Below are 22,409 nucleotides of genomic sequence, written 5' to 3' on the forward strand. Positions count from 1 at the left end.
TAGCCAGCCAGTTAACGTCTATCTTTCCCAGACCGCGTCGTCTGCGTCTTCCGCGTCTGCGCGGCGAGTTTTCAAAACTGTACGAAGCGGTACGAAAATTTTGTATGTATTTTTGTCCGTGGTTGTTGTATTTTTATTGTTGTTTAATGCATTGCTAATGGCACATGCCAGCTAGAGAGCTTAGACACACACACGCACACACATATGGGAATGCGAATGTGAATGTCTTTATAAACATGTGAGTGTAGCTTTGTTTAATTTGGATTTTTGGTTTAGTTTAAAACGCACAGTAATAAGTAGCAGCCGTTAGTGTATGTTCGCTTTTAAATAGCCAACTGTGAGCTACGTATTCAATTTTAATGACTATGATTGCACAAAGCGCAGCCACAGACACTAAAATCACATGCATGTATGTACATATGTATGTACAATGTGCATATGTATATGTGCGTGTATATATGTATGTATTTACAGTCACGCTCTTAGCTCCTACAGGCTGTAATCATGATCATGCCACATCGACTCAATTCGAAATCTTTCGACCAATTTGAGTGAAATGTGGCAGCAAAATCGTTGCTTTTGGGCTATACGAACATGCAAACACACACACACACACAAGCCAAAGCAGACAGCTGTAAATTTACACAAGTATTGTTGGTCTTTCTATTGTGCGCTGCTCTAACCTTTGACTCTTTGTGCAAGAACAACAGCTGACAATCGTTTGAAAGCTCAATGCTATGACACAAATGCAAACGAGCGTTATATTGTTATCGATAACAATGCCTTTCATTTGCAGCGACCGTAAAATGGGATAACGCACAATAAATATGATAGGTCTCTGCAATTTGAGACTGCCATTTACGCATGTAAAAGGCAAAAACGCATACATTGTATGTGTGCATGTGTGTGTGTTAACCTTCTTATTGTTTTTGCCACATATATCATACACAACATGTCAACAATGTTTGCGGCACAGTCAATATCAGCATTAATTTACATAATCCCCGCCAACATTGTCATATCACATATCTTTTGCAAGGTAGCACAATCAGGCTCAAAAAAAGCAGCAGCAACAACAACAACATGAAAACGGAACCAAAGCTTTTGGCGGGGGATGTCAATGTCTGTCTGGCTTAAGTTGCATTATGTAAAGCCCCCCAATAATAATAATAATGTCTTTAACGTTGGTAATCTGAAACGTTTCGTTGCCGCAATTGTGTTTATCACAACACACAAAATCAAAGCATGCGCTGCATATGGAAATGTGTGAGCTTTTTTTTCTCGTTTTCTTATTTGTTTGTTTGGTTTTCGGTTTTTGTGGGTCTCTGTAACAATTTCCTAGCTATTGTTTATAGGATAACGACCCGATTACCTTGCCATATGCCTGCCTGCAACTGCAGCATGCTCCTGCAACAGTTTGACTGTTGTCCCACACCCCTTCCCCTTGTCCAAACAGTTGCAGTGCTGTCGTCGAAATGAGAAACGAGTTGCTCATATAACACTACTCTGTTCCTCAACATTTCATTACTAAGCCACATCCACAACAACACCAGCAATAACAACAACAAGTTGCGAATGTGCCAGCCGCGCAGTCGCAGTCGCAGTCGCTGCGCAGCCGTGGAGCTTTGCTGTGTGCAAGAGTAAGAGCGCAAGAGAGCGAAGAGGAGGAGGGAGGCGATTTGGTGAATTGCGTTGCGATAGACCAATTTTTTGGTGTATAAAAGCCGAGTGCAGCGACTCAACGAATCAGTACCAGCTTGGATCTCGTTATTGGTATAACACAGTTTATTGTGGAGTAATTGTTTTCCTCGTGAGACGTCAAAGCAACAGCTCAACAATGCGAATGGTAATTGTGAACAATCGATCGATAACTATCATCGATCATCTACTACTATCGCTGCCTTTGGATATTGTGTGTGGATTGTAAATTTAACCGTTTCGTTCGTTATCCTTTTTCTTGCAGTTCGTAATTCCTTGTCTCGCCGTGTGCTTGGCAATGGCCCATTGTGCTGCCATCGATGATAAAGCCGCCGCTCCAGCTGCCGCTGCCGCTGCCGCTGAAGAGAGCAAGAACGTGGAGAAGCGTGGTCTCCATCTGGGCGACTATCATGGTCACCATCACCATGAGCACATCAAGACCGTGACAATTGAGAAGAAAGTGCCAGTGCCCTACACAGTGACCAAACATGTGCCCTACACCGTCGAGAAGAAGATCCCCTATGAGGTGAAAGTGGATGTACCCCAACCCTACATTGTGGAGAAGAAATATCCGGTGGTTGTGAAGGAATACGTCAAAGTGCCCGTCCATGTGCCCAAACCCTACATTGTGGAAAAGAAAGTCCCATATGAAGTGAAGGTGCCCGTCGATAAGCCATACGAGGTGAAAGTGCCCGTCCCAGAACCATATGAGGTCATCAAGAAAATCCCCTATGAGGTCAAGGTGCCCGTGCCACAGCCCTACGAAGTGATCAAGAAGGTGCCACATGAGGTTAAAGTGGAAGTGCCCGTGCCCAAGCCCTACGAAGTCATCAAGAAGGTGCCCTATGAGGTCAAGGTTGAGGTGGAGAAACCCTATCCCGTTGAAGTCGAGAAACCCTACGATGTGGAGGTCGAGAAACCCTACACGGTCGTTGTCGAAAAGAAGGTGCCCTATGAGGTGAAAGTGCCCGTCGACAAGCCCTACAAGGTGGAGGTAGAGAAACCATATCCCGTGCACGTTAAGATTCCCGTACCACAACCCTACACCGTGGAGAAGAAGGTGCCCTACACCGTCGAGAAGCCAGTGCCCTATGAGGTTAAGGTGCCCATCGAGAAGCCCATTCCCGTCTACACCGAGGTGAAGGTGCCCATTCACAAAGAGATTCCCGTGCCGGAGAAATACCATGTTGAGGTGCCAATCTTCAAGCACCACGAACACCACGAAGAACATCACGATTACCACCATGGTCATCATTCCCACCACGGACACTACTAAGCGCTAGATGGCGCCAGCACAGAAAGCGAGCACAAGGAGGAAACGAACAAGAAGAAGAAGACGACGAAGAACGAGACAAGAAAAAGAACATGAGAAGAAGAAGAAGAAGAAGGAGCATCACAAGAACATTAACAGAGGATCTTTGTCGCAACGTTGAGCTGGACGTTGAACGGGTGATAAACACAAGGAGGAGAGGATACAGAGCAGAAGGAGGAGGAGAAGAACATCAAGAACAAGTAGCCAGTCAGAGGACAAAACTAACTTGGCTACTTGGCCAACAACAAGATCTGTTTGCCAAACAAAACCAAACGAAAATCGATCGTTAGCCCCAACATCGGCTAAAACGGTGTTTTTCGTTTAATTTTGTTGGCAAAAAAAGTTTTCAAGCCAAATGTGTTATACTTTTTTTAATAATACGAGTATCGTTGTTATAGCTGTACCGATTATGAGTTTTTTATTTAAATTATAAGGTAAAGAAACACTGAAAACAACAAAAAAAAAACGTTAGCTGATTTTTAATTGGGAGATCGAGGGGAGAAGAAGGAGTGCAGCAATTGGAGTGAAAGTGAAAAGTAACTGAGGCACAACCAGGTCGAAAGCGAGCGTAACACTTTCGTCTGCTACCAACAAAAAAAATTTCAATTCCAAATGAAAAATGAAAATGAAAAGAAAACCAGTTAAACAGTTAGCTGCTGCCGTTGTTGCTGTTGTTGTTGCTGTTGTTGTGTATTCTTGACCAGTTGAGCAGTTATGCAAGTGAGTCGGAGGCGCGATTTGTGATTACATCACGTCTAACTATAATTGCAGGAAGTAGCCACACTCAAACACTCACTCACTCACTCACTCGCCACTCATCCATTCACTAACTGATTCGTCAATTTACAAGCAGTTTTGCTGGCCAAAAGCAATCACTTGCCAATTGCAAATTTTGCAGATTTGCGCAATTTTTTCGCTGTCATAAAGCATTTGAACAATTTTGAGCACTGTGCATGCAAAAATATTGGCAAGAGCTAAGCTTCATTGTTTTTGTTTTTATTGGTTTCTTATGCGCAATCCAAGCGTAAACAAACCGCGCAGAAGACGCAGCCGAAAACAACTTGCAACTCTGCAACTGCAACTTGAGTGCGCCGCATTCTGTTGGCCTCGATTTGGTAGAATGGTAAATTGTATCTATAACAATACAAATCGTGCGGTTAGCGTTCGCTTGCGAAATGTTTACAATGTGGTTAAAAGCAAACACAAAAACACAATACAAGCATTTAGCGCACATTCAAATTGCGCGCCTGCAAGCACAGGGTGACACAGCTCACACAAGACTTTGCGTGTGGAAGTTGTGGAACTACCGCTTTGACCAGTCAAAGAATAGCTGTTACTGGCAGTCAAGAAGAAGCATCGCAATATTCACTTGGCGTAAACAAAAACATTGCTGAGCAAGACAAAAGTTGTAGTGTTTTTTTTAATTTTCAATTGAAATATCGCAATCATGGCCGACGATGGTGAAAACTCATTGGATAGCAGACCCAACGACGATAGTAAGCCGGAGAAAATGTTTACGCTGAAGAAATGGAATGCAGTGGCCATGTGGAGCTGGGACGTTGAATGCGACATTTGCGCCATTTGCCGCGTTCAAGTCATGGGTGAGTCGCCGTTGCTGGCCAAGAGTTTATTATTACAAAATTGTTGCTATTACTATTACTACATAACTGCGTTGCAACGGCAAATGAGCTGCAGTTAATTGCAGCATTTTCATCAAACAGATGAAAGATTGAGCAAAGATTCATTGATTAAGCCACTCTGCTTGCAATCCTTTTACAGGACTTTGTCGTAGCCCAATAAGCGTGCAAGTATTTATTATTGTTAATTAATAGTTGAAGCGAAGTTAGAATGCTTAACTTGGAATTAGACTTTATACTGTAGATACAGCCACAGAGGTCTTAAGTTAAGCAAGATCGATTCTTAGCTCTTAGCTTCCTGTTTGTCTGTGGTATTTCTATATATAGTGGTAATTTTCGATTTCCAAACTATTTCAACCTCATTAATTCTAAATAAATAAAAAAACTTAGTTATTTTAGAACATATTCATTCTTAATAACATTGGTTTTTCGTGTAGACACTTCTGTCTTCTGTGCATGTAAGCTGTTCCCATTTGAACTATTCCCATGCTTCAAGTGTCAAAAGTGCTGGGTACAGTTTACTGAAAGCAGCAAAACTGTCAACAGGCTGTTAGACTGTGAAGTGCAAATCTACTACACTTATGCACATTCATTCTCTGTCTTTCTCTCTCGCTCCTTTCTGCTGTATTGATGTGTCTGTAGTAAGCAGATGCATGTATGTATATACATAAGTCGATTAAAGAGTTTAGTTTAGGGTAGAGAGACGGGGTGTGATGTCTTGTCCTTGACTTGTCTTTTGTCAAATCTGAATATTTTCTCAATGCATATTTTGTTACCAACCCTTATCTACACTATCTCTCTTTCTATTGCCTTAATGTTTAAAGTCTCCTTATTTTTACATTTACTATTTGCTGTCACAGTTTTTACTACCTATTATCTGGTGACATCAGCAGAGTAAAACTGATTTAATGCGGTTTGTTTGACTGCAACAATAAATATTTACATTAAATACATTTATATTTTAATCTGTAAATAATATTTTTTATAAAATTAGTAATCGCTTAATTATTTGATATGGGCAAAAAAATTATCATCATCTCATTAATTTTTTTATTTTATTACGTTCTATCTATCACATCAAGTATTTTTATATACTTAATAAGTCCCAGTGATTTTGCGTAATCAGAGTTTATAATATAAAATCTTTGAAGGTATAGGAAAATCTGACCGGCTTGTTCCGGAATTGGGAATCTTTTAAGGTATGGGAAAGCCTGACCAGCTTATTCCAGAAATGTTGTTTTCATAAGCAACGTTTGTACTCATTATGTGAAGAAAAAGAATTTTTTGCTGATCTGTCTATTTGTTTTATTTATTAAGGTCCTCTAAAATGGCAAAAACAGAAGTCTAATAAAGTTTGCTTAAACTGGCTAAATGTAACTTTCAAGATATCTAATGTTATAGTTATCTTTTGTGATATCTTATTGCTACATGATGATAAACGTTGATGTTAGCATAGTTGAAACTTGTGATTTTTGGCATTGATCATATTTTTTTTATATGATATTCTCTTTGATCTATATTCTACTGATTGAACTTGATGTAATAAAACTGGAGTTTCCTTCTATAACTATACCTATTCCTACTAATATTTCTATTCCTATTCTTATTCCATTTCCTATTCCTATTCCTATTATTATTCCTATTCCTATACCTCTTTCTATTCCTACTAATATTCCTATTCTTATTCCTATTCCTATTCTTATTCCTATTCCTATTCCTATTCCTATTATTATTCATATTCCCCTATCTAATATTCCAATTCCTATTAACCTTCCTATTCTACTGCTTTCCTATTCATATTCCTATTTCTATTCCTATTCCTAAGAAGTATATACACATTTGTATTTTTTATGGTTACTATGACGTACATTTCCTTTGATCTATATTCCGGGGTTAAGCTTTATGCAATCAAACAGGTAGATTCTTATCTGCTATAGTAATAGTTAGCTGGGCATTCCAAAAATAAATATAGAGGCTACTCTATGAATTGAATAACGATGTTTATGCATTTCATAGTAGATTGCAGCTGGTGAGTTCATAATCAGTGCATTCGGGCAATAACTGCGTCTTTAATTTGCTTACATTTATGTCCCGGCTGGGTGATAAGACCCTGATCCGTAATCTATATTCAACACCAGGGCTTTGTCTTCCCCAAAGTGTAATTGTGTGCGTTTGAGAGTCAATATGAAATCGTTTAACTTTGCTTTGGAACATGCAAATAGAACATAGGAACAGTTAGCTGATTACGTACCTTACTTATATATTTTCGAGACCATAAATTTTAATATAATGTTCACGTATTTGCATTGTGGAACTGTGAAATGCATTCTGGAAGGTCGCATGCAAATAGCTGAGAGACAGAGGCGGCGTTGTCTAAAGGGGGGGGAGTGGAAATAATTGAAAGTAAACTGTATTTGTGATTTTGTATTTTTTGTTGTTTAGTGTTTGTTTGTATATTCATAAAATTAATTTACAATATTCATGTACAATTTTTGCTTGCAGCTGCTGCGAGTGATATTGTGAATTTTAAGATTCATACATATTATTCGAATGGCCAATTGAATAGCTCTTTATCTGCCTCATTCTTACACATTCGCATTCATTTTTGTGGTGGGTTCTAAGTGGGGCACTTTACAGATTTGGCCTTTTGATAGATTTCTTTTTCTTGTACTTAACTAGGACACAATGTCATTTGTCTACAGCGATAAATTCAATTCATATATAGTGCTAAACTCATAATTTACAATCGATCTTAACGATTAAAATAATAATTACAATAATCATAACAATATAATAATAATAATAATATTAACTATAATAATAACAATAAAGGAAATTCTTGTTGCTCGTCTACGTTTGCAATTGGCATATTTCGGCCATAATTTGTATATGTATATCTGTATATCTTTTTGTTTTTTAGTTTAGTTTTTTCATCATTTTTTTTTTGTAGTATACAATGAATAGCTCTAACTATCGATAACTCTGGCGATAACTGCATTAGCTATCGTGTCAACATTATCGTTGTACTTAAGCACTAGGGCACTAGTCTAATATTTGGTTTGATCGCTTCAAAGATCCTTCTTTTTGTTGCTGTTTGATGGCTGTTCTTTGTCCCCATTTACATGTTGAAGGACAGCGGCTTGATGTTGGCCACCGACGACATGCGTCGGACACGTCCCATCATCTTGCGCTCAATGTCCTCCAGGCTTTTGCCTTGCGTTTCGGGCACATAGATTATCACAAAGAACAGGCCAACGAAGCAGATGGCGCCGAACATCCAGAAAGCGCCATGAGCGCCCATAAAATCTGCACAAAATCAAGGAACAAGTTAGTCAGGTTTTAAGGGGAATATTTATGGGGATTAATGCCTTACCTATCATATCCTGGAAGGACTTGGTCACCACGAACGTGCAGGACCAGTTGAATGCGGTGGCCACACTGGCCGCCGATCCTCGGATCTTGGCGGGCAGAATCTCGCCCATCATCAGCCAGGGAATGGGACCAAAGCCCAGCGAGAAGCCAAGTATATAGACGACAAAGCAGCTCAGCGGCAACCAACCGAATTCTGAGGTGTCCATGCCCGTGGATTTGCAATAGAAGAAGCCGCCCAGCACAAAGAGCGTCAGGATCATGGCCACATTAGACACATACAACAAAATCTAACAGGAAGAAAGCATAAAATTAATATACAGATAAAAGTTAAGCTTGAGAATGCGGTAAACTTACTTTGCGTCCGGCACGATCGATCAGCAGAGTGGCAATAAACGTGGCAATGAAGTTGACAATGCCCACAATGATGGTGCATAAATTGCCATCGATGGTGGAGCCGGCATCCTTGAAGATTTGCACCGTATAGAAGATGACCGCATTGATGCCGCTCAACTGCTGGAAGAACATCAGACCCAACGAGATGGACAACGGTTTCAGATTGCTGCGCTTCAGCAGCTCCAACATCGTGTTCTGCGTCGCCTGACGATCCGCATCCGCCTGGGAGCGCATCAAACCCTTCAGCTCCGGCTCCACATCGGCCTCCTTGCCTCGCAGCCAAATAAGCGCTTTGCGTGCACGCTCCTCGCGTCCACGGCTCACATACCAACGCGGCGTCTCCGGGATGAGGAACATCAGCAGGAGGAAGGGAACCGGAAGAGCGGAACCCAAGAACGCCAGCATTGACCAATCCATGTAGGTGCCCGCAACAAAACCGACAAGGATGCCAATGTTACCGAATGCCGTGGGCAGCAAACCCAACGTGCCACGGACCTCGGGTTGCACCGTTTCACCCAGATAGACGGGCAACGACAGCGAAGCGATGCCGACACAGAAACCGGCGAGGAAGCGACCGCAGAGCACCATGGCCACATCGACGGCACAGGCGATGAGCAGCCAGGAGATTATGAAGGGCACCGCGGTGGCCAGAATGGTGTTGCGTCTGCCCAGATACTCGATGAAGGGACCGCCCGCAATGCCGCCCATCAAGCCAGCCAGCGGCATAATTCCGCCCACCCAAGAAGCCTGCAACAAAGTGAACGAATATTGATTAATTTCCTGCTGTTGTTTCCCTTGAGGAGCTCTAACTTACCGCTTGCGGCGTGACCGTAAAGGAGGTGATAGTGGAATTGGTCATGGAGACAAGAGCCGGCGAGGTGTAAGAGCTAGCAAAGCCCACGACCAGCGAGCCCATCGAGACACTCAAGGCAGCGAGCACCTGAAAGCGAGAGACAAAGAAATGAATTTTAGTTAAAAATCCTTTAAGTTTGGGAAGCGATTTGGAAGCTGTCAAAGTGAACCTCGAACCTGGGAGTAAGTGCACTTGGCTTTGGGCTCATCGACGGGCACCGAGAAGGACACATGAGTGTCCGCGCGCATCAGGATCTTCATGATTAGGCGATTTTCTACTCTACTTTCTGTTGAATGTGCAACCTTGTTTCACGATTCCGCCTTTCACTTGCGACTGTTGACTGACTACGCTTGATATTTTTGCACTGCACTTGAACAGACAAAAACTAAACTGCAACTGAAACTGCAACGGCGAACAATCGATTTTGTCGTCAGCTAATAAAACTGTTATAGGCTACGCTCAGTGAGATCTTTGGCTGTGATTTGATGCCCGATCACGTACGAGAGACATCACGGATTTATGCGACACTATCGATCGTTGGATCGCTGGATCGTTGGATTTGAACTTAGTCTGTTTGCGTAGTCTTATCAATGCGAGAAGAGTTCACGCTGTTGGCGAATGCGTTTGAGTTTTGTTCGCCGAGAGAGCTCCAGTCGATTTACGTTCGCTTTGCCAAGTGCAACTAAGCTGTTTGCTGTTTGACCCTGGGTTGGAGCACAGTCGAGATGATTGACTGATTGAAGCACTGACTGACTGACGGACTGTTGCAGTTCATTTTGCATTTTGCATTTGGATTGATGGGTCAATCTATCAGTTATTGAGGAGCGCTTGTGCTTGTGTATTTTTAGTCTGCGCATAAACCTCAACTTAACTCTGGCGTTATTTCAGTTTCAATTTCAATTAACCGGATTAGGGGTTGGGGTTGGCTGGGGAGGGACGAGGGAGGAGGTAGGTCTAATCTGGGCGTGCGAAAATAGCCCGGACACGCGCTCGAGTCGCTCTAAATTGCGGGCAAAGCACACTCACACATATGTATACACAGTATATGAATTGCGAGTGCGCGCTTGAATGCTTTATGGCAATATTAATGCCATTCATAAGGCCAGACCCCATGACACGCCTCCCTCTCTCTCTGCTCTCCGCTCTACGCCCCCTCTCTCGGTGCCCACGCGCTACGCATGTGCTCACACATCTCACACTCTGTTGGAGGCGCCAGTTTAGCAACAGTCTGAATTCTCATTCTCATTCGCAGTCGTCGCAATCCTTAACGAGCCAACAATAGCTGCGAGCCAGCAACAACAATGGTAGCTACCAGCTACAATGTTTATGCCATGTAAATGGCGATCAATTGCTGGACCCTACGTCATGAGCCATTAATAACTATAATACTTTAACGACTAAACATACTACGCAGAAGCTAATGACAATCCATAATGTTAAACTATGTTTTAAGTTTGAGTTCATGATAAGCTTCATCGCATAAGCGATGTATTAAAGTCATTAAAAGTTAAACGAAGTTTTACGTCTGAGTTTATCATAAGCTTCATCGCATAAACGATGTATGAAAGTCATTAAATGCTAAACAAAGTTTAAAGCTAGAGTTCATGATAAGCTTCATCGTATAAACGATGTTCTAAAGTCATTAAAAGTTAAAAAAAAAGTTTTAAATCTGAGTTCATCATAAGCTTCATCGCATAAACGATGTTCTAAAGTCATTATAAACGTATTTTTTCTTCAAAACCTACTCAGACCAACAAAGTCGATGTTATTGATTTATATTGATGAGCAAAGAATACTTATAGTATTTTTGCATTATCAATAATTGGTTAAGTATTGACTGTACAAATATGTTGATAATCCATCAATGATGCTAAAGCAAAAAAAAAAACCCCATTTCATGATAAGCTATATGGTGTACACTTATTGTTTCACGCCATTATAAACATACATATTCTTCAGAATTTACTGTGACAAAGTTATCAAGCTAAAGTTCACGGGAAAGTCGATTGTCACATTGATGAGTAAAGAATACCTATATAGGCATTATCAACATATAACATAACAACAGTTATCTGGCAAGCGGACTGTACTCAAGAGAACTAAGCAAGAGTCAATTCATGATTAGCTGAGTCAACTAATTGTAGTATTTAAAGTATTAAACATGAATGGAATTTCTTTGAATTATACCATTTGTTTACTTTGTTTTAAATTGAATATTGGAAATCGTAAACTATTTAACTAAGTCAATTTTGCTGCTTGTTCGCGTTAAGCTGTATCGCATAAACTTCGACAACGTTCACTTTAACTAAGCACTTTCTCTAGTTTGACCTACCTGGGTCCAAATAAAGATGGGATTCGTGGTGGGCCTGTAGACCTCGAGCTTGGGTTTGCCATCCTCGGTGATCTGGCGGACAAATGGCACCGCGTGCCGGATGTTGTCGCCCCGCTTGTTGCCCATGTCGTCCATCTCGTACAGTCGCCGGCTGCGTAACCGAAAAAAAAACGAGACACACACGAAAAGAAATACAAATTAATCAAAGCGAACAACGAATTGACAAATTGCGTCGCAGCCACAACAAGTGGAGCAATTGCGTCACTTTAGACACACACTATATAGTATAGTATAAAGGGGGGATAAATAGTGAATAGAGCAAAGGGGGGGATGAATGGACACTCACCTCTTGCGTGAATCTGTGCTGATGGAGCGCTGTTGCTGGAAGTTCTGTCGCGAGCTGAGGAAATCCTCGTCACTCTCGGTATCCAGATCCTTCAGGTCAATGATGACGGGCTTCGTAATGTCCTTGGGCCGATGGATCAAACGTTTGTGCTCGGCGTCGTCGCCCTCCTCGTCGCTGTCGGTACTGGAGCCTTGTAATACTTTGTCGAGCTTGAATGTGACACGCGGATCGAGACTCTGATGCTTGCGACCCTGAAACTCGCGACGTGTCTTGTGAAATTCCTCCTCGGACGAGGAGTCCTTGAGCAGATCCTCGAGAAACCGAGTGCCCTTGATGTCGAGGGAAACGTGCTTTTTAGCCTGAAACTGCCGACGATTGTCGCTGGCCAAGATGTGCTTGAGGTCCTTGAGAATGCCCTTGTGATCGACACTCGTCGCCTTCTGCTGCTGGAAGCCAATGCGCTTATCCTCGAAGCTATCCTCGTCACTGCTCTCGGCTGCTGCAGCTGCCGCTGATGTCGGCTTGCTGCCCTGCTTCTCAAAGGACACACGTGATCCCTTAAGGGATTGCTTGCTGCGTTGCAGCTCCTCGCCTCCCCGTTGCTGGCGATCGCGATGTGGCTCCAACGATGTTGGCGGTGGCGGCAACGGTGTCAACTCCAAGCTGCCGCTGCCACGCAATGTGCCACGTTGTGATTGCTGCTGTAGCTGTTGCTGTTGTTGTTGTTGATATTGTTGCTGCTGTGATTGCTGTGTGTGCGTCTGCAGCTGTGGCGGCTCGTTGATGTCGTCGTCATCGACCAAAGGACGAAACGATAGCGGCGTCTCGTCGTCCACGTCGTGCAACAGTCTCAGCTGTTGGTGTTGCTGTTGCTGTGGTTGCTGCTGTTGTTGTTGCTGTGGATGCCGCTGTGGTGCGGCTTGTGGGAACGGAAACGGATCCTCTGGCAATATTGTGTCGAGGCTTGTGCCCGTATTCGATGTTGACAGATTGCTCTCCACACGATGGTAGCCCAGCTCCTCCTGCACAATTGTTAAAACACACAAACTCGATTAATACCGAAAGTTTCTTCTTTTCTTTTCTTTTTTTGCCGCTGCTGCCACACACGCAACACTCTTCGCTATTGCGAATCAATGAATTCAAAGTCCCGGCAAGAGATTATATACAGACCTTATTTCCACTCAATCGAATTGTTCTTGAGCGCTGCTGGTCAAAGCCAAATATTAACCCCCGACTCAAGATTCAAGATTCATGATTCGACATTCGAGATTCGAGATTGAAGCATGCTTCGTACTTCTTATCTCGCGATTCGTTTTCGCTTTCATCTACATTAATCTGAATTTACTCTAATCCTGGTTGGGTCTAACAGCTAAGGAATGACTTGAGTTCCCTATTTTAAATTTTTCAGAAATTCTGCTTCTAAATGATCTATATTAGAATTTTACATGACTTCAATCTTAAGTATCAAAATTCTTTTTGGTAACATCTAAACAAGTATTATGTTTTCTTAACTTTTTTGCATTATCTTTCAAGTTCCAATTTTCATTATTACATTAACATTACTATTAAATTGTTGCGGTTAATATGTAAATGTAAAACTAATTGTTAATTTAAATGTTAATGGTAGTGTTAATGTAAATGTTACTTTTATAATTTTTAATTAATATTATTCATCAACATTAACATTCCCATTAACATTAACATTTACATTATCATTGAAAATTACTTTACAAATATTTAAAAGATCGTTAGATGATCATTAATAGATCGAAGTCACATTGAGTAGAAGACAATCTTGACATTTAAAAGTTCCTCAAAAATAAATTTGAAAAGGAATATATTTAAATCATATTTAGATGAGCTCAATTTGAATATACTATTATTATAACATATTTACTCTGGTAAAAATTCTAAGAAATCTTCACATTTTAAAGTTCTTTAAATTTAATAATTCAAATATCTAAATCATATTTAGATGAGCTCAATTTGAAGATACTAAGCACTACCTTAAATAAATATTATTATAATATAGTCCCTCTAGTAAAATTCAAAAATAAATCTTAGTAGACTAAAAAAGAAAAATTTCAAAGAAACTTAAATTTACTAAATTTCAAATTTCTCTATCAAATTTAGAGTCTTAATTAATTTTATAGGCGTTTTTCCCCAGTTGTCAAATTAATAATTTCAATATAAAAAATAATTAAAGTTTATGCATGTGAGCTTCATTCATAATCGCAAGTGTGTACAATTTTACGATCGCAGTCGTAAAATTCGCAGAGGTTTTAAAAACTATATTCATAATCTCTAATTGCTTGACGTATGTATGTAGTTGTGTGGCAACAGCTCAACAGCAATCTCAAAGATGAAAAAGTATCTACATCTTCAAGCTGAGAATCATTTTAATTAATTACTAATTAGTAATACTTACACCTGCTCTGGTTAGTTTTTCCTTAAGCTTGCCCATGGCGCTGCTCAGCGGCTGATGATGATGATGGTGTCCCCCACCACTGCCACTTCCTCCTCCTCCTCCGCCGCCGCCGCTGGCGCCTCGATTGTCACGTCCACTCATCTTATCAGTAGCAGCTGAATGCTGAACTTGAACTTGTTGGTATTTTGTCTGCTTCTTTTTTACCTTGGGGCAAACTGCCTTTTTTTTTGTAATTGATTCTTTGTAAAATTGTTTTCTTCTTTCTTTTCTCTCCTTGTTGATTTATGTAAATTGTAAACAAGGTCTCAGTTTGTTTGTGTGTGTGAGTTTGTAGTATTCTTTATATTTGGATTTTGTCTTTGCTGTAAAAGAGAGAAGATGGAGAATCAAATTCAATTAGAGTGTCTAATAATAATACATAGTTGTATTTAGTAGAAGTGTTTTATTTTTAGCACATATGCACTTGGACTCCCCCATCGAAAGTTTTTTGCCCACTTGAACTAATCAGTTAAATATTGTCTACCACGTAGTGCCATTAATGTCGGCTGATGTCTGCTTCTTATCGTGTTTTGTGCTATTTGCTCTTTGATAGTGCGAGCCCCCGTGCATACAACATTCTAACTAATAGATATACATATGTAGGAAGCACACCCACTTTTCTAAAATATATATATATATATCACCGATATATATTCGCGTGAAATATGATTTTCTAAATGGGTCTAAGAGTCCTTGATAAAAACCCGTGACACTGTGCGACAGTCAAGCGCAAAAGTTAGCGCCCACAACAAACAACTGTCAAAAATTGAGCCAAAAAGAATTGCTCATATTTCATTTTCGCACTTTACTGTCACCTGTATGTTTACTGCTGACACCTAGTGTACACTATAAATTGCCTTCTTTTATATTTTTGGCTTGCAGACAGCTGTCGAAAAGTTTTTTCAAAAAAATATATGTATATGATTTTTTTAATAATTTTTCTCGCAGATTAGCTAAACATAAGCCCTGCTAATTTTGACACATTTTTAGTGTTCGTTTTCTTTTTTTCACATTTTGTGCTATAAACAACAACAATAGTATTTATAAGCACTTGTGTCAACATTTTTGTCGTCCACTGTTGGCGCCTTTTTCCGTTTTGTGAGTGCAAAAAGAGAGCAAAAAAAAAAGTGTTGTTTTGGTTTTAAAATTTTCCACACAAATATTTCGCTACGTGTTATTTTTATTGGCCAAAAATAATTTATGATCGTTTTTGTGGGACACAAAAAAGAAAGAAATGTGTAGAAAATAAACAGAAAAAGAATCGAAAGAATTGCGGTTGATGGCTTTCTGCGCTCATTCCTTGACTTTTGCTCCTGCGTCATGTGATGATTGTGATGCTAACAAAAAAAACGAAGCGCGTGGGCGCCGCCATGACGTCGACAGCGATGCTAACAACAACAACAACGTTGTCGCCTCTCTGGCTGTGCCCATTTACTTATTTGGTGAGATTTTCTATTGCTCTGCTGACATAACTTACTTTGTTATTATGCACAAGGAGCTTTTCTGCAGGAGAGAAAAGGAAGGAAGCCTTTGCTGCATTTGCAATTGCGGCAAAAGTTGTGCAAATGACCTTGAACGCAGCTCGGGTATACTTTTTGTGTACTGTCTGTCAAGTGATTCATACTTGATATCTACTTCCACAAACACACATACACATATAGATACAATTGTTTTTGGGGGCAGGCGGCCTATCACTTAATGATCTACGTACCTACGATAATATGCAGAAACTATAATACATACGTATACAAATACACATATACTCATGCACACACAAAGCGACGCATCGTGCTTAACTTTCGCTCTCTCTCTGGCTGTGACGCTCTCTTAAGCTTAGCGCCCATTGCATGCTCTTCTCAGACGTCAAGATTCTCTTACAATGTGCTCACGTGCTGTTAATATCACACGCTCTCGGACTCACTCACACTTGAACAATGCAACTTGTTGCTGTCAGCAGTGCAACGTTGCGAATTTTGAAGTTCGTGTTTGGGCATTTATTTATAAATGAACCTTTTTCCATTTTTGGTTGCGTTTGTAGCTCTTAATTAATAAAGACGCGCCGCAGCCTGCGGCTTCTTACAATCAGACAATTTAACTTATTATAAGTACATATTATATTTAAGCATGCACGTATTTTAATTTCGTCCAATTAATGACGCCCACGTTCGTCTGGTCTCTGGTCCGCTTTCTGAAACGGTTAATGCTCAGAATTTTTCATTTTTGCGTATTTGAAAATTGCAATTATTGTTGTACTCGATTTTTCTCGATTTTCTCACTATACGTACATACGTATCTAAACTATCTGCGTTGTTGTAGTTGCGATAAAAACAAATTCTAAATTTAACAATTTTTCACGGTCGCGCGTTCTCAAAAATGTTGTCGACAATTTTTGCGAATTCTCTCATTTATTTCTTGTTTTGCTTATAGTTTCTTTTAGCCTTGATGTGGGTTTTTGTCTATTGTACTTTTGTTGTTATTATTGTTGTAGTTTTTACAGCACTTTTTGCCAAACACACAAATTACGTAAAACTAATGCATTAAATAACTTGAGACTTTGTGTCCAGTTGCACTACTTTTTTTTTATGTATTTTAAATTTATACAACGAAAAATTCGCATAAATTTATATACCAGACACGCCACAGACTTTTTACAAGTTTTATTATAGTTTCATGGTATTTTTTTGTTTGTTTGCATACATTTGAAGAAATCAGCGCGATACACAAAACTCGATAAGGCTACGACCGGAACTTGTAGCGCTATGAAAACTGTTCTAAAATAACTAGCACAGTGGTTAACCGAAATAATTTTTGAAACATTCTTTAAATATATTTAGTAGAAAATTACATTTATTTTAAATATTGAAATTCAAAATTTTGAACGTGTAGTTTGGGCATTCCACTTATCGCTAAACATTTTTTATTTACCTTATAACAAACTACTTTGATATCCACTAATGTGGCACTGAACACGATGTTGGAACGCGCGAAGTTTATATAGCACCAACCAATTGAGAAGCTCGTTCGAGCTTTTTTCACGGCAAGCAATACGGCATGAGTATGAGAGCGCTACACTCTCTCACTGTGTGCGCACTCTTCACATGTGTGTTGAATGTGGGCAAGATGTGGATATGCTATTGGGAGAGATTTTGGAGAGCGTCTATAGTATGAAGGCCGCAAAGAAGACATGAATGAAGTGCGGCGCCAATACAAATGTAGTTTTATCTTTGCTAGTGTGTGTGATGACGACGGCAACCATTAGATGATGAAAAGTGTAGAGCAAAGTTAAAGGTGTTCAAGTTGTTGTTGCCGCTCGCTTGGCGCGCCGGCGCAGCTGAGACGCCGCGTCGCTGTCGCTGTCTATGTGTAAGCATAGATTGGATGCTGCGCTGCTTTATGACGCATTATGGGCATTTCTTGGACGACGTGACGCGTCACAGTGGCACCAACAGCAGCAAAAAAGAGACATTATATTTTTATTGATTTGTTTTGGCCGCTGTGGCTGATGTTAATGGCGAGCCAATTGTGATGCCTGTGTGCGTTGCGTTTTGCAACGCCAATTGATTTTTATTTACACATATTTTCAATTGAAGTTTATTAAATTGACTTTGAGGGCGCGTGCAAATTTTGCAGCCTTGGAGCACATTTGCGTGGCACTTCTTCATTGCCTCGTTTTTTTTTTGGTTTTGCGCCTGACAAAGCTCACATCGCCCCAATCTAATCAAATTTTTTTTTGTTTTTGTTTTCTCCCCAAAAGACAAATAATTATTATGGCTCCAGTTGGCTACTAGTTTTGTTTGTATATTTTCACTGCGAATCGTGCCCCCAATAGCGGAGGGGCTCGTCTCTCTATTTCATAACAAGCAATAAACATTGCCTCTCAATGAGTACGCACAATTGCCAACTGCTGTTTCAGTTTAAAAACCATCACACACACAAAAGCTGCTCAAATATCTGAATGTGTGTGTGCGACATAGCGATTAACGGAAAGTTTTTAATCATGATATCTGACGTACTCAACATACCACATACCCTGTATCATGCACTTTAATCATCAAGTCTATCAAGTTCTTATGATTTAGCAAATGTAAATTCAATTCAGAATTATTTATTTGATTATTTTCACTGCAAGACTATAATGTTAATTACTAAATCGAATACAAAATAAATGCAAAATTTCTACTAGGAATAAGTTATTGTATCAAGTTAAAAAAAACACGAAACTTTTTTAATATTCAGGTTTTTTTTAAATGACATTCTTATATTTTTAAAATGGCATAATGAAATTCTAATTAATTCCACAAAGTTCTCAATGAGTAGGTAACAAGTTTTTTGTAGTATGATTAACAACAAAAATTTCAAATATATTTAATGGAGCGTCTTCATGCCATGAATATACCCGTTTGCTCTGCAATTTACCCATAAAATTTGCAAACAGGTGTATAATAAAATGCTATTAGTAGTAAACTTGTTTATTTCACATAGATATCACTTTTTTAGGAACAATTGTTTCATACAAATATTTCAATGATATGCCAAAGTTTTACGTCAGTCAACTGACTAATACAATTCGTCTTTAATGAGTAGGAATATTCCTAATTAGTGCAACTTTACTTGAACGGGTTTAATAAAAAGAAAACTACGGTATTTAGCTGTCTAGCATCTTATTGTCTTTCAGCATTTGGCATCTTAGGCGTCGACCGTCATTTGCCCTCGGCTTTGGCTTGAGCTTCAATCAATCTGCTCAATAATTACCGTGTATTTGCCATCTCTCAAGGCTTCACTGTACAGTCGAAAATGAAAAGAAACGATCATGGGCTAATACACATGCCTGTCTTTTTTTTTTTTTTTAATTTTGGGCACTAGGGGAGGTCAAACACGAGTCACCGTCACGAGTCATTTCAGCGCAAAACTTGTTTAGCGACCAACCCAAAAACAGTTCGAGGAATATGGAGAGCACTACAGAGGCATGTGCTCGATAAGTAGGGAACTAAAATGTGAGCAAATAAAGAGTTGTGTGTGAAGTATTGCGAAAAAAAACGAAAAAACGAAAGTGCAATGAACTTGAGTACACACTGAATTGCTTCGCATAGGTAAAAATGAAGTTAATGGGTCGATAAAAAGGTTTACAAAAAATCCCTTTTTCCTTTTTTTGATAACATAAAGTAAATTTGAAAAGATTCTCTATTTTAGAAGCATTTTATACATATAAAATAGATTTGCTATTAATAGTGTTATCTTTTGGGAATTTATAAAAATGACTAGAATATTCATCAAGATTTCACAACATGAAGAATTTCAATAATTGTTGTTTTTGATTTGATATTAATTATCAAATCAGAATTTCACGATGACGTTCGTATAAAAAACACTTGTCACTTTTCTAAGTAGGAACGTTAACATGGAACAAAAAAAAAACAGAAAGCGTATCGCAGTGTGAAGTGGAGTGTGGAGTTATCGTTGCTTGTTTAGAGCTATTTTTAGAGCGAATTAAGCAGAAAGAAACAAGCGAAATTCATACAACCGCAAAAGACGCAGACGAGCCCCCAAGTGACAAACGCTGCCAACGCTGCTGCCAACGTTGCTGCCAGTCGCCACAGAGGCAGCGCAAGAATGCTGTATGTAGTGCTGAGAGAGTAAACAGCACAGCATAGCACGACTATGAGATGTAATGGGAAAGAATGGGACAGACAAAGGTGCTCGCGTGACTTTTACATGCATGGTACTCTAGGAGAGAGCGACAGAGGGAGAGAGAGACAGTGAAAAAGAGTTGCAGTCGACAAATACAACGACACATGCGCAGGCGCACGTATTGCCCAAAAAGCTGATGCAATTGCCGTTTCTTGCGTCAGCAAATTTCTTGTTTGACTTTGTCTGTTGACTTGGCCTGAAAAGACATACTTGAAATACATATTTATGTATGTAGTATACCACATATGCAATAACTAAATTCTTATTGTGTGTGACAGATACACAACACGCGCTAATTAACGCTGATAGCCAGCTGACGCCTTTGGCTTTCCCGCTTCCGGACATCGACCGAAAAAGCACGCGCAAATTAAAACAAATTAAAAGAAATCATTATTATTTTATCGAATTGATGTTTGGAGCTCGCAATCAGTGGCACACTCATTTCAATTGCTAAGCGATAAAAGTTGCCCACATTTTCCGCCAGCTCCAATAACAAATGTCACGTACATAGGCGAGAGAGATTATGTGAAGCGCTCTCTCTTCACACACACACACGCTTGCAAGCACGCGAGCGCCAATTGCTCTCACGATCTATATGTACATACTCTCTCTTTTGTAATTAAGCCAAAAATGCTAAATTTAGCGCATTCGAAATGCTACAAATAAAAGCAAAAACAACAAAAATTAACTAAAGCATGTGATGCCGGACATTGCGCCGCTCACCCGCTCACGCGCCATCTATACATATTATATACGTACATATATGTACATATCTATGTAGGTATGTACATATATGTATGTTTGTTTTTGTTTTTATTTTGAACGTGGGCCCATTTTGGCACACAAGCTGAAAATATACACATATACATAAATATGTATGTATATGTGCAGATCTACATACAGACATGTGTAATGATGGCGGTTTGTATGACGTGCGAGCTTTGTGACGACTGACGAGCCTCCAACTAACACACATGTAGAATGTGCTAGCACACAGACACAGAGACAGTCACACACTCACGCATACGCTGCCATTTTTATTCCCTTTTAACTGTGTAAAGCAAGCATGACTTGCTTGTCTATTCCAGTGCATTAAAATATTTTTGCAGATTAGATGATTAAGTGTTCGATACTAGGCCAACTTTTTGCTTATCTGAACTTTCGACTGCAACTAGCTAGCAAAATCTGATAGCACGCCCATAAAAATATTTTTAATACTTGGGTGATGATGACGACTGCGATTCAAATATTTTTGTGCAAAAACGTACTTTAAACTTTGAAGTCACAATGGCTGAACGGTTTGCCCCCAGTAAAAAAAAGCTCTCATCAACATCGATTGTATGACGCAGAGAGATTGCGCAAGCTCTCTTCTAACGAGAAAAGTTTTTAGATTTTTTAGTTTTTGTGGTTGCTATTTTTAAAGTAAACATTTTGTTGTATTGTATTGTATGCATATATATGTAGATATGTATATGTATGTACATATTTGTAGTCAGTAGTTTACTGTCTATGCAGGCAATAGAAGCATTGGTTCATTCAGGTAATTATGGCTAAATGGCACAAAACCAGCGCCCTTCATTCAAGGTCAAAGTCTCACGTCTCGCACGCTGACCAGTTCAAAGTTGTCGGCGCAAAGTCGTCGCCGTTGCCGTTGCCGTCTAGCGCTAATAAAAGCTTTACGTCGATCGGCGGCACTTTGTTAATTAGCCACATGCATACTACACATACGCGCTTAGACGCATACAGATGTCTATGCATATATTAATATAATTTAAAATGGTAATTGTCTAACTGGTTATACCCCGTATGCAACAACTGGGTATATGCAGTTCTATAGCAGCTGACAGCAGTTATCACTTTACACACTCTTAACATATAGAGTATCTATGCGTCGTTCACCCAATTTCCATTGCCTTCGGAATTGGTATTTAGGATTCAAGCAGTTTGTGGTATATTTTTAGACATTCCTTTGCGATCTTTTAGCATTTCGTCATTTATTTCGCAAAACCCGTCCGATTGGATCAGTATTTCATTGAACAACAACAACAACAACAACAAGAAAAAAAAGTATAATAAATGCATAGTTTGTAGTAAATTTAATTCAATAAAAAGTCGTATGCTCTGTAAGTTTGATATTTAAGAATTTGTGTAGTACTTTTCCTATACGCAATAAAAATTGATTGAATACTAGTGACAATTAAACAAAGTCGCATGATTGATGTTGTCAAGATGGAACCGAACTCAACTGATATTCTAATTGATATTACTCTATTGTTGTTTTTATATTTTGCCAACTTGGTAATTGACATTA

General features: G+C 39.6%; 4 protein-coding genes across 5 annotated transcripts in view; 3 read left to right on the top strand and 1 right to left on the bottom strand.

Annotated features, from left to right (window-relative positions):
- The window catches only part of LOC133843255 (uncharacterized), an 83,733-nt gene that overhangs the window by 429 nt on the left and 60,895 nt on the right, over positions 1 to 22,409 (top strand). The gene's annotated exons all lie outside the window — the stretch shown is intronic.
- On the top strand, positions 1,997 to 2,974 carry LOC133845662 (zinc finger protein 512B). Its single transcript, XM_062280169.1, has one exon. The coding sequence runs from the start codon at positions 1,997 to 1,999 to the stop codon at positions 2,972 to 2,974; it is 978 nt and encodes a 325-aa protein (XP_062136153.1).
- LOC133843256 (RING-box protein 2) overlaps positions 4,375 to 22,409 on the top strand; it is a 29,267-nt gene continuing 11,232 nt past the window's right edge. Inside the window, exon 1 of the mRNA XM_062276716.1 lies at positions 4,375 to 4,611. Coding sequence (XP_062132700.1) covers positions 4,458 to 4,611 — 154 coding nt within the window. The 5' untranslated portion in view covers positions 4,375 to 4,457. The remainder of the gene's footprint in view (positions 4,612 to 22,409) is intronic.
- On the bottom strand, positions 7,057 to 17,432 carry LOC133843252 (facilitated trehalose transporter Tret1). 2 transcript variants are annotated; one of them, XM_062276709.1, is made up of 8 exons: positions 17,336 to 17,432; positions 14,372 to 14,733; positions 11,944 to 12,965; positions 11,598 to 11,748; positions 9,227 to 9,352; positions 8,374 to 9,159; positions 8,021 to 8,306; positions 7,057 to 7,953 (listed from the first exon to the last, which is right to left on the bottom strand). In XM_062276709.1, exons 2-8 carry the CDS (start codon positions 14,510 to 14,512, stop codon positions 7,766 to 7,768), a joined length of 2,700 nt encoding a protein of 899 aa, XP_062132693.1. In that variant the 5' UTR covers positions 14,513 to 14,733; positions 17,336 to 17,432; the 3' UTR covers positions 7,057 to 7,765. The 2 variants fall into 2 exon arrangements, with proteins under 2 accessions (XP_062132693.1, XP_062132694.1); XM_062276710.1 differs by lacking the exons at positions 11,598 to 11,748; positions 11,944 to 12,965; positions 14,372 to 14,733; positions 17,336 to 17,432 and adding an exon at positions 9,442 to 9,633.

This window comes from Drosophila sulfurigaster, chromosome 3 (genome assembly GCF_023558435.1).
Source record: "Drosophila sulfurigaster albostrigata strain 15112-1811.04 chromosome 3, ASM2355843v2, whole genome shotgun sequence".
Classification (NCBI taxonomy): Eukaryota; Metazoa; Arthropoda; class Insecta; order Diptera; family Drosophilidae; genus Drosophila; species Drosophila sulfurigaster.